This window comes from Nasonia vitripennis, chromosome 1 (assembly GCF_009193385.2).
Source record: "Nasonia vitripennis strain AsymCx chromosome 1, Nvit_psr_1.1, whole genome shotgun sequence".
Taxonomy (NCBI): Eukaryota; Metazoa; Arthropoda; class Insecta; order Hymenoptera; family Pteromalidae; genus Nasonia; species Nasonia vitripennis.
Genome location: NC_045757.1, coordinates 5897669 through 5913217, shown reverse-complemented (window position 1 = coordinate 5913217; position 15549 = coordinate 5897669). Strand labels below are relative to the sequence as shown.

Sequence of the window (15549 nt, the reverse complement as noted above, 5' to 3'; positions counted from 1 at the left end):
AAAATTACTATGGAGCAGTATTATATGGATGTAGAGCAGTTTGGAGCAGTTTGGAGCAGTTTGAAATATTGTTTATTTAAAAAGATATGGCTGTATCAAAATTAAGATAATTTTTTTTTTTTCCCAAATCTTTATTGATTTTTCATTAGAAATATAAGGTGGAGCAGTTTAATCTGGCGATGTTTTTGGATAGAGCTAATTAAAATACATCGGTCAGTATTTTTATTATTACAAAAAATATACTTTTATAGGCTGGGGTAGGGGGGGTCTCCTACCACTCACCAGAAACACAAACGAGTCCATGATTTTTCTCTCATTGCACACAAACCGTCTATAAGTATAGCCGAACATAACCGACAAAATAGTCTGTTTATCTCTACTGGCACAGTATATAGTAGCACATTTTTGTATAGCAAGCAACAGTGATAAAATGGGTTGTGCATACAACAACAAAAGTAAACATAGAAGTTTTTGTTATTGCACGTAAATTAACGTAAATTAATCAGTTTTCTTTGATACATAATCAAAGTAGCATTACATCTCAAAGAATTTTACTGTCATCAATGGCTTTTTTCTTCAATGATCATATTCACACTAAGTCTTTCACTCCAAGGGAGCATCAAGTCGAGCTTCTTTACTCTGCGAAAGAGAAAAATATCATAATATGCCTTGGAAAAATCACAGAGCAAACTTTCATTGTTACAAAAGTAATTCAAGAACTCGCTATAAACAATAGAAGAACGTTATCTCATGATGGAAAGAGAACGATTTATTTGTTAGAAAATGAGGAGGCATGCACTGAAAAAGCTAATCATATCAAGCAGCTTACTGACTTGAAGGTTTTGAAGTGCAATGATGTTAAAGATTTTGACTCTAAAGAATTTTCTTCAAATACTCAAGTCCTTATTCTAACAGTCGACATGTGCAGTAAGCTGCTACTGGCCAATAAGATAAATCCAAATCAAATAAATTTGCTTATAATTGACAAGTGTCACAATTTAGTCACCAATTGTAAACTTAGTAAAATTTTAAATATTTTTAGAAACTGTGATAGTACAACGAAAATTATTGGTTTTGCTGTGCCACTCTACAGTTTGACAAAAGAACCTGGGGCTCTGAGCTATGAAATAGAAAGAATTGAATCTTTGCTTCAATGTCAAATTGAAACTGCTAGTGATTTATTGTCCATTCTAAGGTACAGTCCAAAGCCAAAGGAATACTTGTTAGCTTATAAAATTGAAGATAAAAAGGTTGTAGAAAAAGATATAACAGATTTTACATCTTTTACGCTGAATTTTTTATCTGATCATCGTTATGATCCAACAGAGATTTATAGTGAAGAGTTTTTAGAAGATATTAAGAAAATTCCAAATCCTGTTCATAAACCTTGTCAAATGATTGAAGAGTTTTTGCGCATTCTCAACACACTTGGCCTCTGGGCTGCAGATAAAGCAGCCCTAGTGTTGTTAATGTTGATAGAAAAACTTAAAATCAAAACTCCGTATGAACGGCACTATCTCTTATTCAGTGTAGTAGCCACCCTATTTTTGAAGATACGAGCATACTGTGATGATATATTTAGTGGTTTAACTGAGGCTGAGAAAATTCTCAAGTTTTCTACTCCAAAAATTCATAGATTGATAGAAGTCCTCAAAACTTTTTCTCCTCCACCTAAAGAGGAAACTGTCACTCCCAATAATCGTGTAGAAAAAAATGATTCTGCAAATACTAAAGATCAGAATCATGACAAGTCAGTAAAAAATCTTCACAAAAAAACGGATGGAGGCTTCAAAAAGTTCAGACCATTCCGCCATTCACGTGGCTTGACTGATCCAGATTTGCTGTGCGGTGTTATATTTGTAGATGATGCTGTGACTGCAAAGGTTTTATTCTATCTATTGAATGAAATGAGCAAGTGTGAAGAGAGTTTACATTTTTTGTCTCCACTTTTTACCAGTGAAAAATCAAACGATGAACTCTTCTGTGGCAGAGACTTAGAATTAGAGTACAGAAAACAAGAGGAAGTGCTAAAGAAATTTCGAATTCATGAATGCAACTTATTGATCTCAACAGCTATCTTGGAGGAAGGAATCGACATTCCGAAGTGTAATTTTGTGATGAGATTTGAATTTCCAAAGAATTACCAATCATATGTGCAATGCAAAAGCAGAGCAAGAGCCACAGATGCCTTGCATGTTCTGTTGGTGCCTGAAATCGAGTCTGAAGTGTATATCCAACGCTTGGCTCATTATCACTATATAGAAAAAATTTTATTATCAAAATGTACAAGTAAAGAAGCCGATGAGTGCGAGGAAACAGAAGCAGATGCTTATGATTCAGTTTTGCCAGAGTATAAACCTCTTGATGAGGAAGATGCTCCAAAAGTCACTCTAAACTCAGCCATATCTTTAGTGAATAGGTATTTATTTTGTTACAATTTAACATGTTTGATTTAATATTATATAATAATTTGATGTTGTCATCAACAATTTTTTTTTAAGGTACTGTGCAAAACTACCTAGTGATACTTTTACCAAACTAACTCCTGAATGGAAGATAAATAATATCACAGTAGAAAACAAGCAGATGTATATTTGCTCCTTGCGTCTACCAATCAACTCTCCTTTGAAGTACTCTATATCATCTTACCCAATGCCAAATAAAGCTTTGGCAAAGAGAATGGCAGCTTTACAGATGTGTGTCTGTCTGCACAAGGAAAATGAGATAGACGACTATCTCCTACCCGTAGGCAAAGAAAACTTCAAGGCTCATCCAGAGGACAGCGAGGTTCCAGCTTTGCCTGATGACGAGAATATGGACCTAACCGAGGCCCGTCCAGGCACAACCAAACGTAGACAGTATTACTATAAGAAAATAGCCGATGCTCTGATAGACTGCAAGCCAGAGCTTGAGGAGCCCTGTTATCTTTATCACATAAACATGGTACTCAGCTGTCCATTGCCAGAGGAACAAAATACGAGGGGAAGAAAGATTTATCCTCCAGAAGAGTCTGATATTGGTTTCGGTATACTAACGCGTAAAAAGATTCCGAAGGTTTGCCCTTTTCCAATTTACACGAGGTCCGGCGAGGTACGTGTGGATCTCAAACTTAGCAAAGAGACCGTCGTTTTGGACGAATCTAAGATAGACAAGGTCGTGTCTTTTCTTAATTACACGTTTACGAACGTCTTAAGGTAAGACTATATTTTGCAATCATACGTTCTTAATTCTTTTAAAATATCGTCAAAAAAAACGTTGACTTACAGACTCCAAAAGTACCTGATGTTGTTCGATCCGAACGTCTCAGAGAACTCGTACATAATCGTTCCGGTGAAGAAGCAACCGAACGCTTCAGACATTTGCGTGGACTGGGACTTTGTCGAGTGTATCTACGCAAACCGCGACAGTATGCCGAACCGCATATCTGAGGAAAATCGGCAGAACTTCGTTTTTGAGGCGAGCAAGTATCACGACGCTGTGATAATGCCGTGGTATCGCAACCAAGACCAACCGCAGTATTTTTACGTTGCCGAGATCTGCAATCATTTGAACCCAAAGTCCAGCTTTCCCGGAGCAGATTACAGCACCTTTGAGGAGTACTATTCCAAAAAGTACGGCATTCAGATACAGAATCTGGAACAGCCGCTTCTTGACGTTGATCACACCTCTGCTAGACTGAATTTTCTTACACCGAGGTATATTTTTTTAGACATGCCATATAATTACGATGAACGTGATTAATATTTTAATCGTATTCGTTTTTATTAGGTATGTGAATCGTAAAGGAGTGGCGCTGCCTACGAGCAGCGAAGAGACAAAGCGAGCCAAGCGCGAAAACCTCGAACAAAAGCAGATTTTGATAGCAGAACTATGCGCCATCCACCCTTTCCCAGCCTCGCTCTGGAGACAAGCTGTTTGTTTGCCTTGTATATTATATAGAATAAATGCACTTCTATTGGCTGATCAGATCCGCCGACACGTGGCCCAATCTATTAGCCTGGGCCAGGAAACGCTCGACGAGGATTTCAACTGGCCGCCGCTCGACTTTGGTTGGAGTCTCGCTGATGTGCTGAAAAAATCCAAAGAGAACGAGAAAACTAACGTAGGTTTAGCTTAATAGTTGTACATTTTCATATTTTGTTCAGTAACTGACTATTATTATGGTTTGGCCGTAGTCCAATAAACCAGAGAAAGAAAAATCCGATAAGATCAAGGAAGAAGCGCCAGCTGTAAAGGAAAAACCAGAGAATATAAAAGCGGAGCGGTTGGATGACTCGGGCAACGACGAGATGGAGATCGGTACCTGGTCAAACGAAATGGTAAATATGGCTCCTGTGGTTGTGGCCGACGCCGGCTTAGCTGTGCAATCTAACTACGAGTGGGGAAATATAAGGTATGGCTCTCCGACTTATGACTCCGAATTCGATGACGCCTCGATAAATAGCAGCGACGACGATTTTGGGGATGACAGCGATAGCGATAGTCAATACGATAAAGAAGAGGGTCTCACGATTGCTTATACCGGGGACAATGTCGCTGAGGCTTTCGACAAAAAGGGCAAAGCTTTTGAGGCTGAGAAAGAAAAACAGAACTGCGTCGAGCTCCAGGAAAAATCAGAGCTGATGCACTGGAACTTTGAGGGCGACTTGAGCGACGAGTTCTATCAGCTGCACAGACTTGCCCATATAGATAAGGCCAAAATGAACGTGGAGATAATACTGAGTCAGGATATATTTATACCCTGCGACAAACCTGTTGCCTTCAAAAGAAAGACTTCGAAAGTTCTGAACAATAGTTACGTCGAAAGAAAACACGAGGAATATGTAAGCGTAGTGTCAAATTATTTCAAGCATGAGCTCATCGAGTCTGCAAAGAAAAGGCGCAACAAACAAGGCCCCGCGGAGCTGACCAAGTTAGTGCCGAAATATAATAAAGGTTCTTTCAGCTTTGACTATCAACCGGAGCTTGATGGACATTCTGGTCCTAGCCCTAGTCTTATTCTTCAAGCGTTAACGATGTCGAACGCCAATGACGGTATCAACCTTGAAAGACTTGAGACAATAGGCGACTCTTTTCTAAAATACGCCATCACGACCTATTTATTCTGCACCTACAACAATATCCACGAGGGCAAGCTAAGCCACTTACGTTCTAAGCAAGTTAGCAATTTAAATCTCTATCGGTTGGGTCGGCAAAAAATGTTAGGAGAAAGCATGATAGCCAGTAAATTTGAGCCGCACGACAACTGGCTGCCTCCATGCTACTACGTGCCAAAAGAGCTAGAACAGGCTTTGATTGAATCAGGAGTGCCTTCGGCTATGTGGAACCAGGCGGACATTCCGCCATTTAGCCGTTTCAGCGAGATCAACGATCTTGTCCGCGAAACCGAGCATAAGCTCGAGATCATCAAGAGCGAGCTCAGCCAAAGCGAGCACGGTGCTCTAAATGGACTCAACGGCCTCACGGGAGATCCTCTGCGCTCTTTCATACCCTACAATCTCATAACGCAGCACAGCATACCTGATAAAAGCATAGCCGATTGCGTCGAAGCACTTATAGGAGCGTATCTCATTGCCTGTGGTCCTCGAGGCGCCCTACTTTTTATGAGTTGGCTAGGTATTCACGTACTGCCCACTGAAGAGGTCGTCACAATCTCGGACTCGAAGCCTACCGACAGACTTCCAGGAAGCACGCCCTATGTCGAGCTTGGGGAAGAAGGCGGCAGCACAAAGTGGACACAGCTCAGGTATAAGAAGCTTCAGGAGCCACCGAGTCCCTTGTTTTATAATGTTCCCCAACCTGAGATCGAGCTAGAAATAATGTTGGATGGCTACGACAGTCTCGAGCGGTCGATTGGTTATACTTTCAGGAATAGAAGTTATTTATTGCAGGCCTTCACTCACGCCTCCTATCAACCTAATCGCTTGACCGACTGCTATCAGCGTCTCGAATTCCTCGGCGACGCCGTCTTAGACTACCTCATAACACGACACCTGTACGAGGACCCAAGGCAGCACTCTCCTGGCGCTCTCACAGACCTTAGATCAGCTCTGGTAAACAACACCATCTTCGCATCGCTGGCCGTACGCTGCGGCTTCCACAAGTACTTCCGACACCTATCTCCAGGTCTGAATACCGTGATAGACCGGTTCGTGCGAATCCAGGAAGAAAATGGCCACTCTATCAGCGAGGAGTACTACCTGATAGGGGAGAGAGAATTCGAGGAAGCTGAAGAGGCCGAGGATGTCGAGGTACCCAAAGCCCTGGGTGACGTGTTCGAATCCCTCGCCGGGGCTATATACCTGGATAGCAACATGTCGCTCGATGCGGTGTGGGCGGTGTACTTTGAAATAATGAAGTCTGAGATCGAGCAGTTCAGCGCCAACGTGCCCAAGTCGCCGATTCGTGAACTACTGGAACTGGAGCCCGAGACAGCCAAGTTTGGAAAGCCGGAGAAGCTAGCCGACGGCCGGAGAGTCAGAGTCACGGTCGACGTTTTCGGCAAGGGCTCGTTCAAGGGTATCGGCAGAAATTACAGGATTGCCAAGTGTACTGCGGCCAAGTGCGCGTTGAAAAAGCTGAAGAAGTCGCAGAGCTGCATCAAGGGTAGGAAGTGAAAGAGCCGTGTTTTTTTGTTCAGTCAGTGAACGATGCGCACAAATAGTGTAACGGATGAACATTGAAAGTCGTGGCTATGAAAGTATTAGTGAATTGGGTAAGAAAATTTTGTGATTCTTAAGTTATGTTTGGAAGAGCCGATGATCGTGTAGTTTATAATGATTGTAAGAACGATGTTCGTATACCAATATGAAAATGCATTTAATAATCATGTGATCGGACAATATACGCATACATTGATATTTTATATTAAAAATCTATTGTCGGAGTCACGCTGTACTAAAAAAAATCGTATAATCAAATGTATGTATGCGGGCAAAGAAAGTTTAGACTGAATGCGTGAGGTTCGTTTCGATGAAAGAGTGTTTAAGGGGGTCCGAAAGCCAACTTCTACCGACCGAGTCGACTGAACAAGTGCACGGCAGAAAATGGTTTGAAACTAAAGAAGTACAATGAATTATGAAAAACCAAGAGTTAGTTGCCCTTCCATTTATAAACATCTATCGGTGTGCCAAGTTTCAAATAAAAATATTAACGCAATAATAAATTTGAACGACATTTGAACGAAAATCAGTAACCGCAGCGTGCATATGCGAAATTCTCAGCTCAGTTCAGTCGACTTGGTCAGTAAAAGTTAGGTTTCGGACCTCCTTAAGAAGGCGTGTTGCATGAGATTCTTAGTCGCACACTGTACATACGCGCTTTTAATGAAAAAAGTATCCCGGTGTTTCCTTATAAATACATATAGCTGAAGAACTTTTTTCATACCGTGTACAGTGTAAAATATTTCGCCACAACTCAATTATACACGATGTTCGAAATATTCTAGGTTTAAAATTTAATTTGTTATTTAGTTTTTTATATTTTCATTATATAATTTGTAGTTCAGAATGCACGCATTCTTTTGAATAAACATACTTAGTTTCTGAGAATACGGCAATTAACTGCATTTTATTGCTTTATACCCATTACACAATTCTTGCAGGTCAGTTTTCAGGTACGAATGTTCCTATAGGTAATTTTACAACACCTCCCCTCCCCCTACCTTTCCAGCTATCGACACCCAATTATATGGTTGTCGGCGCCAGCCGTCTGTACTTTGATTAGGGAATTTGAACAACGACAAATTCTCAAAATTCGACCATTGCTCCAGAATCTGGCATTTGAACTGATCTACCTGACCCACTCCTAGCATATAAAAATTGAAGATGTGTGGCGGTCCCCTCCTACCACCACATGCGGCCCGACGCGCCGTCTAGCGGAGCACCACGACGTGGCAAGTGCGAGGGGAGCTTAGAAGCTTTGTCACTTTCGTGAATCAGTTACGGCCTGGCCGCCGGATCGAATAGACCTAGACATCTTGTACATAAATAATTACAATCTAGTCACAATCAGCTCTCAGCATTGTCTTTATTCTTTGTACCTGGTCCGTTCGCCTTTCCATACCTTATCTCCTATTAGAGAGCGTAGAAGATAGGGAGACCTAGTCATCCTCAATTCTCTAAAGTGGTGACCCCGACTCTAAAGTGGTGACTCCGACTTTGAATATTCTCAATTCGCGAGTCATCGCGTGGCGCCATCTTCAACGCTGCGCCATTTCGCGAAGCCTCGACCTCGAGCTCGCTCTATTCAGAGCTAGCCTCGGCTTTCGCTCCCGGCGGCCAGCAGCCTTTTGCTCACTTCGAGCTTTTAGCTCTCTCTCGGTCTTTACACCGAAAAAACACACGTCTTTCCGCGCGGCCCTTTACAGCCGCGCGACAACGCTTTTATTACTCTGACGATTTCACGTCTCGCGTCGGCCATTTTTAGCCCGCGCCGACGCTTTTAATTTCTCTGCAGCCCACGCACAGCCGCAGAGGACGATTCTCACTGGCTCATCTAGAGCGGGTGAGACCCACAAAACACCGTAACATCGGTCGCGAGACCAGCGAGCAGTGGAGCCAACAACAGCAGCAACAACACCAGCGGCGCAGCTAGCCTCGCACGCCACGGCCATCTTCACTCTAACCGGCGCCTCGCAGCTTCACCTCTCTCGCAAGGGCCGAGTCGATCTTTCCGTCGCGCCCTTGCGAAACCTGTAGCTCGGCGCCAGGGGCGCCGTCGCGTCGCGCAGAGCCGCCATTTCGCGTCGCTCGCGCCAGCCATTGCTGAGTCGCGCACCACATCGCGCGCCGCGCGACGCGCCATCATCATCGCGACATACGCCGTTGCTTCTCGCTGATACCGGCCATTTTTAGCCGCTCCAGCAACGCGCCAGCTCGCGCCGAAGCTACGGCATGTCGCGCGCGCCCCACTCTCACGCCTCATCATCGCCTCTTGCACGGCACAGCGAGCAGCCGCACGCCTCGCTCGCAGCGACAGACGCCGTGCAAGACCAGCACATCGCCGGGCCCACGACGACTCGCTGACGACGACGCCGACGATCGCCGACGAGCGCACCGCTCCGGATTCTGCAGCCATCGCCAGCAGCCGATCGCCGTCGTCTAGCACGTCACCAAGCGGCTCTGCTGCGTCCAGCAAGCCGTCCCTGTCAGCAGCGGAGCATCCTCCGGACGTCGACGCAGCATAGCTGATCGTCGACCTGGCAGCAGCAGTCCACGACGCAGCGTCACCTTCAACCGCATCCTCTGCACCGACGTCCTGGCACATCAGGTACCCGAGGATGTTCAGCGAAGGACGCCTTTCAACGCCGACAACCCAGGGCTCCGGGTCGTCGGCCACAGCATCAACATCACCAAGGCCATCCCTGAGGGTGACCTTCTCCTAGGCTTCTGCGGACATACTTCTGGGCCCAAGTCCATCCAGCCAATAAGGACCTGGCGATTCTGGCCCACCACCATCACCATCGTCCGCACTCTCGCTTCATCCGGGCTCAGCAGCCCTCATCAGCACAGGCGCCACGTCACGCATCCGCAGCCTCCCTTCCAGGCAGAGCCTCCTCTACAGGAACGTCATCATCGTTCCTCGGGAAGTCCGCCCTTGTCACTAGTGGGGGAGTAGCTGTGGCGGTCCCCTCCTACCACCACATTGTAGGAGTCCACCGCCAGCTTGATGGTGGGGGTAGCCGCCATTTTGGCGTGGAGCGAGCGAGCGCGATGAGCCGCCTGCGCGCGGCAGAACGTTTTGGACTCTCGAGCTGTAAGCATCACGAGACAATAAAGTTTCCACCGACAAGAATAAGTCTTCTTTCTTCACGTCAACCCTGGAGCCTGGGACTCCATCCTGACTACCTTCGGGACGAGCATTCCCACATTGGTGACCCCGACGTGGGTAGAAGTTCTTTTCGTCGGCATCATCTCCGGGGTAAGCGGTAAGGCCAACGCTTTTGTTGGAAAAGGCCTCTGCAATCCCACAAGCGTGCTGGTACATCGGCGCTTGTTCGGAAAATTTTGAAGTCAAGGCCTCGACAATTCTACATGCACGCTGGCACGCCAGTGCATGTATGAAAAGTGAAAGTTCAAGACTTCTTGATTTGTGTTGTGCGTGCTGGCACGTCGGCGCACACACAAATTCTTCGAATTCCTGGAATCTCGCCGTTCGAGTTCGAGTCGCTGACAAGCTGGCCTTTTCCAGTCGTCGGGCTCCCCGCTGCCGAGTTCCAGTTTCTACAATTAAGAAGACGGTGCGTGAAGCCATCGACACCGGTGCCTTCATCAGCATCGTCATCGACGCTTTCATCGTCGCAGTTTTTCGAGCCTTGCGTAAAGCCACCGTCACCGGCGCTTTCATCAGCATCGTCATCGACGCTTTCATCGTCGCAGTTTTTCGAGCCTTGCGTGAAGCCACCGTCACCGGCGCCTTCATCGTCAGCGGCATCGCATCATCTCCAGCGACTTGCATAAACTGCGTTTTATCGATAGGTATTTATAGCGCGCGTTGCGTTTTGTGTGTTCAGTTCGCGGAATTCGAATCTGATTCGGCCCGCCACTTCCTGGAATTGGCGGCCATCTTGAATTGCCCGTCTCGCGCTGCTTTGGCCCATCAATTCTCAGAATCGGTACTCGTCGAACATTTTTCGTGCTCTGCTAGTCGAGCCCAGTGCCGTATTTTGAAATTAGGTGTTATTTATCACATCTAGAGACAAGCGATATTTCAATTCGATTTAAGTTTTAATTTTAAGTTTTAACATTGTAACACGCCTGTGTGCGTGATTTAGGGTAGCGCTCTGTAATACGCTGCGTGCGTTAGAGCGTATAAGTTCTCTTTTCATTTTAAACAATGGCAGAAACTGCGGATCAAAAAGCAGCTCGTCTCGAGTTAGAGCTTGCTAATGCCAACGCACGTCTAGCAGAGCACTCCGGAAACCGCGTCGAGTCGTACAGACAGCCGAAGGTTCCCGCGTTCTATCGGGCGGATCCCGCTTATTGGTTTTCCAAGGTCGAAGCTTCATTTCGCACTTCGCGCATCACCGTCGAAGGAACCAAAGCAGACATTGTCATAGCTGCTCTCGATCATGAGGTTGCCATTGCGATCAAGGATATAGTAATGAAAGATCCGCAACCGGACGATGTTTACTCTCAAATCAAAACAAACTTAGGCAGCTCCTAAAAGGTCAAATCCTTAACGATGGCAAACTTTCATTGATTCTCAGTAGGCTGCGTAATTTAGCAGACGATTCCGTGCGCGATGATTCGATCCTCAAACCGGTTTTTCTTGAGCAAATTCCGGCTAATCATAGAGCGATTTTGGCAACTTCTGACGTCCAAGATCTCAATAAATTAGCAGCTATGGCGGATAAAATGGCAGAGTGCATCTCCTCAGCTGACTCTCAAATCGCTAAGGTATCTAGGGATCCGGAAGCTTCTGATTTCTTCTCGGAGCTTAAGCGTGTATCGGATGCACTTAGTAAGCTCACATCGCGCATACAATCGTTAGAGAGTGCTGCCAAAGATGGGAGGTCGCGTTCGAAGTCCAAATCATCAGACAGGCGTGATCGTTTTCAATCCAAGTCGCGCGATCCCTCGGGTCTTTGCTCCGCACACAGGAAATATCCTGATAATCCGACGTTGTGTAGGAAGTGGTGCACCCACTATGCCGATTGGTCTTCAAAAAACTAGCAAGACTTTCTGTTGTTGAGACGGCAACTGAAGGTCCCTCTTCTAAACGTCTCCATGTTCGAGATACCAAGACTGGTCGCGTTTTTCTTGTCGATTCAGGTGCAGAAGTGTCAGTGCTTCCTGCTCATCCTTCAATTCGCCTAAATCCGAGCAATTGCAGGTTGTATGCTGCCAATGACACGCCCATCGATACGTTTGGTGAGGCATTTTGTACTTTAAATTTAGGGCTTCGGCGTCCAATCTCTCGGAATTTTATTATCGCCGCTGTTCCCAACGCTATCCTTGGTGCCGATATTCTGAATCACTACGGTTTGTTAATCGATCTTCGTAATTGTCGCTTAGTCAATTCTCTGACCTCGTTACGATTTAGATTTCCTATACATTTATATCGATGACATACTCATAGCGTCTGAGTCATAAACGCTTGATCGAGTGGAATGATATCACGGAAGCTGCCTTTGAGAAAGTCAAATCTGACGTTGCTAACGCAGCGATGCTCGTCCACCCACGCACCGGTGCAGACCTTCGTCTTGTCACAGACGCTTCTGATGTTGCGGTCGCTGCCGTTATAGAGCAGCAAGCTCTCAACGATAATTGGGAACCGCTCGCGTTTTTCTCCCAAAAGCTCTCTTCAGCACAACAGCGTTACTGTGCCTATGATCGAGAGTTGACTGCCATTTATGAAGCGGTCAAGTACTTTTCGTACACTTTAGAAGGGCGTGATTTTCTCATCTTCACCGATCATAAACCGCTCATTTATGCATTTATTCAGAATCGTGAGAAATTTCCACCTCGTCGATGGCGATAATTGAGCTATATTTCCGAATTCTCGACTCGTATCGAGTCAGTCCGTTTTCCTGTTGAACTTGATCTCGCTGATCTGGCAGCAAAGCAGGCAGCCGATGATCAATTACAGGAAATCTTAAAGTCTCCTGAATATCCAATCGCGTTCAAACGCATACAGTTTGGGCCTGAGCATGTCACGATATTCTGCGATCTCACGGGTGAGAGCTTGCGACCTTACGTACCTCTTGCTCTTTGCAAGGCTGTGTTCGACCTCTTCCACAACACAGCTCATCCCAGCTCCAAAATGTCCGATCATCTTATCAGACAACGATACATGTGGCCGGATATGCATCGTGACATCGCAAAATGGTGCAAAGGATATCTTGACTGTCAGCAATCCAAAATTTCGCGCCATCTCCATATTTACATATAGACATCGTTGGACCTCTACCAGCGCACGAAGGCTTTTCTTACATTTTGACTATGATCGATAAATTCTCTAGATGGATCGAGGCTATTCCTCTCCAAGAGATATCCGCTCAAACCGTAGCGCGTGCGTTTTTTGATAACTTGGTATTCCGATATGGCGCTCCCAAGATCTTAACATCTGATCAAGATTCTCAATTTGAATCTCGCCTATTTACGGCTCTGCTCTCATTAATCGGTTGCGAGCGCATTCGTACCACGGCGTATCATCCGGCGCCAACGGCATGATTAAACGCTGGCACCGCACCATGAAAGCTGCCCCCATGTGTCATAAGGACTCTGACTGGCCTCGCACGCTTTCCACTGTCATTCTTGGATTACGCTGCCATGTTAGAGCCGATTCCAATGCTTCACCCGCTGAATTCATGTTCGGGACCACCTTGCGTCTTCCTGGCGAGTTTTTCCTTCCGGAAGACTTTGATCCAAACATCTTTATAGAAGAATTCCGCGAGCATATGCGTTTGGTTCGACCGGTTCCGGTAGCGCACCACTATAAAAAGCGAATATTTTATTTCAAAGATCTCTACAATTGCACCCATGTCCACCTGCGTAACATGACCAACAGATCGTTAGAAAGACCTTACTCTGGTCCCCATAAGGTTCTAGATCGTATCTCGGACCACGTTTTCAATATTGAAGTCAACGGTTCACCTCGTACGGTTAATACCGAATTATTGAAACTGGCTTACTTCATTCTGGATGACATTGAACATGTAGTTCCAGCACAATCGCCAGTTGGCAATCAGCCTTCGATTGTTGGGCCATCGCTCAAGACTTACTCACGTAAGAAAGTCTCGATAGTGCCTGCCTCCAAAGATTAAATTAAGTTACTCTGTTCAAACTATTTTAAGTATCATCTTGTATTTTTATTCAGGGCATTTTAAGCTCTATTTTTTATAACTCATTGTATGTAATTATTTTCTGTTACAACCCTGTTGTAGCAAATGGTTAATTTACTCGAGGGGGAGTGTGTAGGATCGACTACGGCCAGCTTGATGGTGGGGGTAGCCGCCATCTTGGCGCGGAGCGAGCGAGCGCGATCGTTCTCTCTCTCTCTCTCTCTCTCTCTCTCTCTCTCTCTCTCTCTCATCAGCACACTATCTCTCTCACATTCGCCTTCGTGCTCCTCACACGATCACGTCCGCGAATCTCCCAACTCGTCTCTGAGTACCTACTTAGTTCTCGCTTCGACGCCTAGACTGACTCTGGCTGCTCGACTCGGGATGGCAACTTCTTGGGTATGACCTTGGCGCAGCTTCCTCTCTCGTTCCCTCGGTTCAAGTGGCCTCGGAAGTCCAGGTCGTCCTCTCGATCTGGCTGCTCGCTTCGTCTTCTTCTAGCCGTCCACGCGATAACCCTCGAACTCTACACCCCACAATAAATCACACAGAGACTCTAACTCAAATTCTCCGGCGCGTGTGTTACGCTCGGGAGTCACACAAAAAGTGGGCGAACGGGAGAAAACCGCTCTCTTCACCGCTCGCTCCCGCTTCTCCCACCCCACGATTCTCTTCGCGCGCGGTCCCATCGGCTGAAAACCGACGCGTATCAGCCTTGCACCGCTCATCTTCCCCACTCCTCGTTGCCCCGACGGCGTGAAGCTCGGCTCGGCTCGGCGATTGGCGCACGCGCTCTCCTCTCACGCTCTCTCTCACTCGCACTCACACTATCCCTATCTCCGCATTGGCGCAGCAGTGCCACTCTCTACACCTTTCTCGGTTTCTCTTCTCTCTTCCTCGGTGCCGTCCTTCCTCCGTTCCGGTGATGTTCCACGTGCACTACGCACACTCGCGATGTACCTCGGGAAAATATCACAAAATTTAGAAGAGCCCTGGCAACTTAGCTGTCGCCAGTGGTTCTCCGCATTCGGCTAACTTGCCTTCACGCAACGTGCAAAAGGCACTGTCGCAATTCCCCTCCCCTAGACTTAATCTGTCCTCGACGTATTCAGTCTACTACCTTAGAACCACTGTCGACGATTGAATTAAAGAAGGAAAGATAACTCACCGGCGGCCTGGTCACGCCTTGGTCTCCGTAGTAGTCCTCTCCTGTCTCCATTCTCTCGTCCTGGCCGTTGTATATCAGCTATGCTTTTCTCTTTGCTCCAGAATCTTCACTTCTTGTAGTACCTCTGCTCCGAATTCTTCTCACGTCAACCCTTTCCTCCGCTCCGAGTGTTCACTGCCTTAACGAGGTTGGTCCCGGTACCTGCGACGCAAGACCGCTACCCGGATCTCTGCAGGCATTCCGATCAAATTCTCCAGGATCGTCCGGGTGTCGTCGACTGGGTCACGTCGATTCGACGGTGCGGGTTGTCCCAGGAAGGGTGGTGTTTGCTGCCCTTGTAGAGACGGTGCTATGTTGAGCCCCGGAAGTGGCTGGCCGCCCCATGAGTTGAAAGTTCGCGCCTGTTGCAGCTTCTTCTCGACGACGAGCTTCCACCTGGGCCAACAGCTGTTCTCTTAGCTGCAGCTCGTAGCGCCTGAGCTGATCAGCTTCCGTTGCTCTTTTCCACTCGGCTTGACGCCGCCTCTCTTCTTCCGCCCTCTGTTGCAACTCAAGGTCTCTTATCCTCTGTTCTTCTGAGACTCTACGGAGATCT

The 15549-nt window shown here is 46.4% G+C and overlaps 1 protein-coding gene across 1 annotated transcript; it reads left to right on the top strand.

Annotated features, from left to right (window-relative positions):
• Positions 1-112: 112 nt before the first annotated feature.
• On the top strand, positions 113-7558 carry LOC100121676 (endoribonuclease Dcr-1). The gene is made up of 5 exons (XM_001605237.5): positions 113-2419; positions 2502-3194; positions 3267-3695; positions 3769-4102; positions 4176-7558. The coding sequence occupies exons 1-5, from the start codon at positions 564-566 to the stop codon at positions 6615-6617; spliced, it is 5754 nt and encodes a 1917-aa protein (XP_001605287.1). The 5' UTR covers positions 113-563; the 3' UTR covers positions 6618-7558.
• The last annotated feature ends 7991 nt before the right edge of the window (positions 7559-15549 follow it).

Bases quoted from the DNA above. Each gene is read 5' to 3' on its own strand.
- LOC100121676 (XM_001605237.5), top strand. From the start codon at position 564: ATGGCTTTTTTCTTCAATGATCATATTCACACTAAGTCTTTCACTCCA. The intron at 2,420-2,501 runs GTATTTATTTTG...TTTTTTTTTAAG, and splicing joins GCCATATCTTTAGTGAATAG to GTACTGTGCAAAACTACCTA. The intron at 3,696-3,768 runs GTATATTTTTTT...CGTTTTTATTAG, and splicing joins CTGAATTTTCTTACACCGAG to GTATGTGAATCGTAAAGGAG.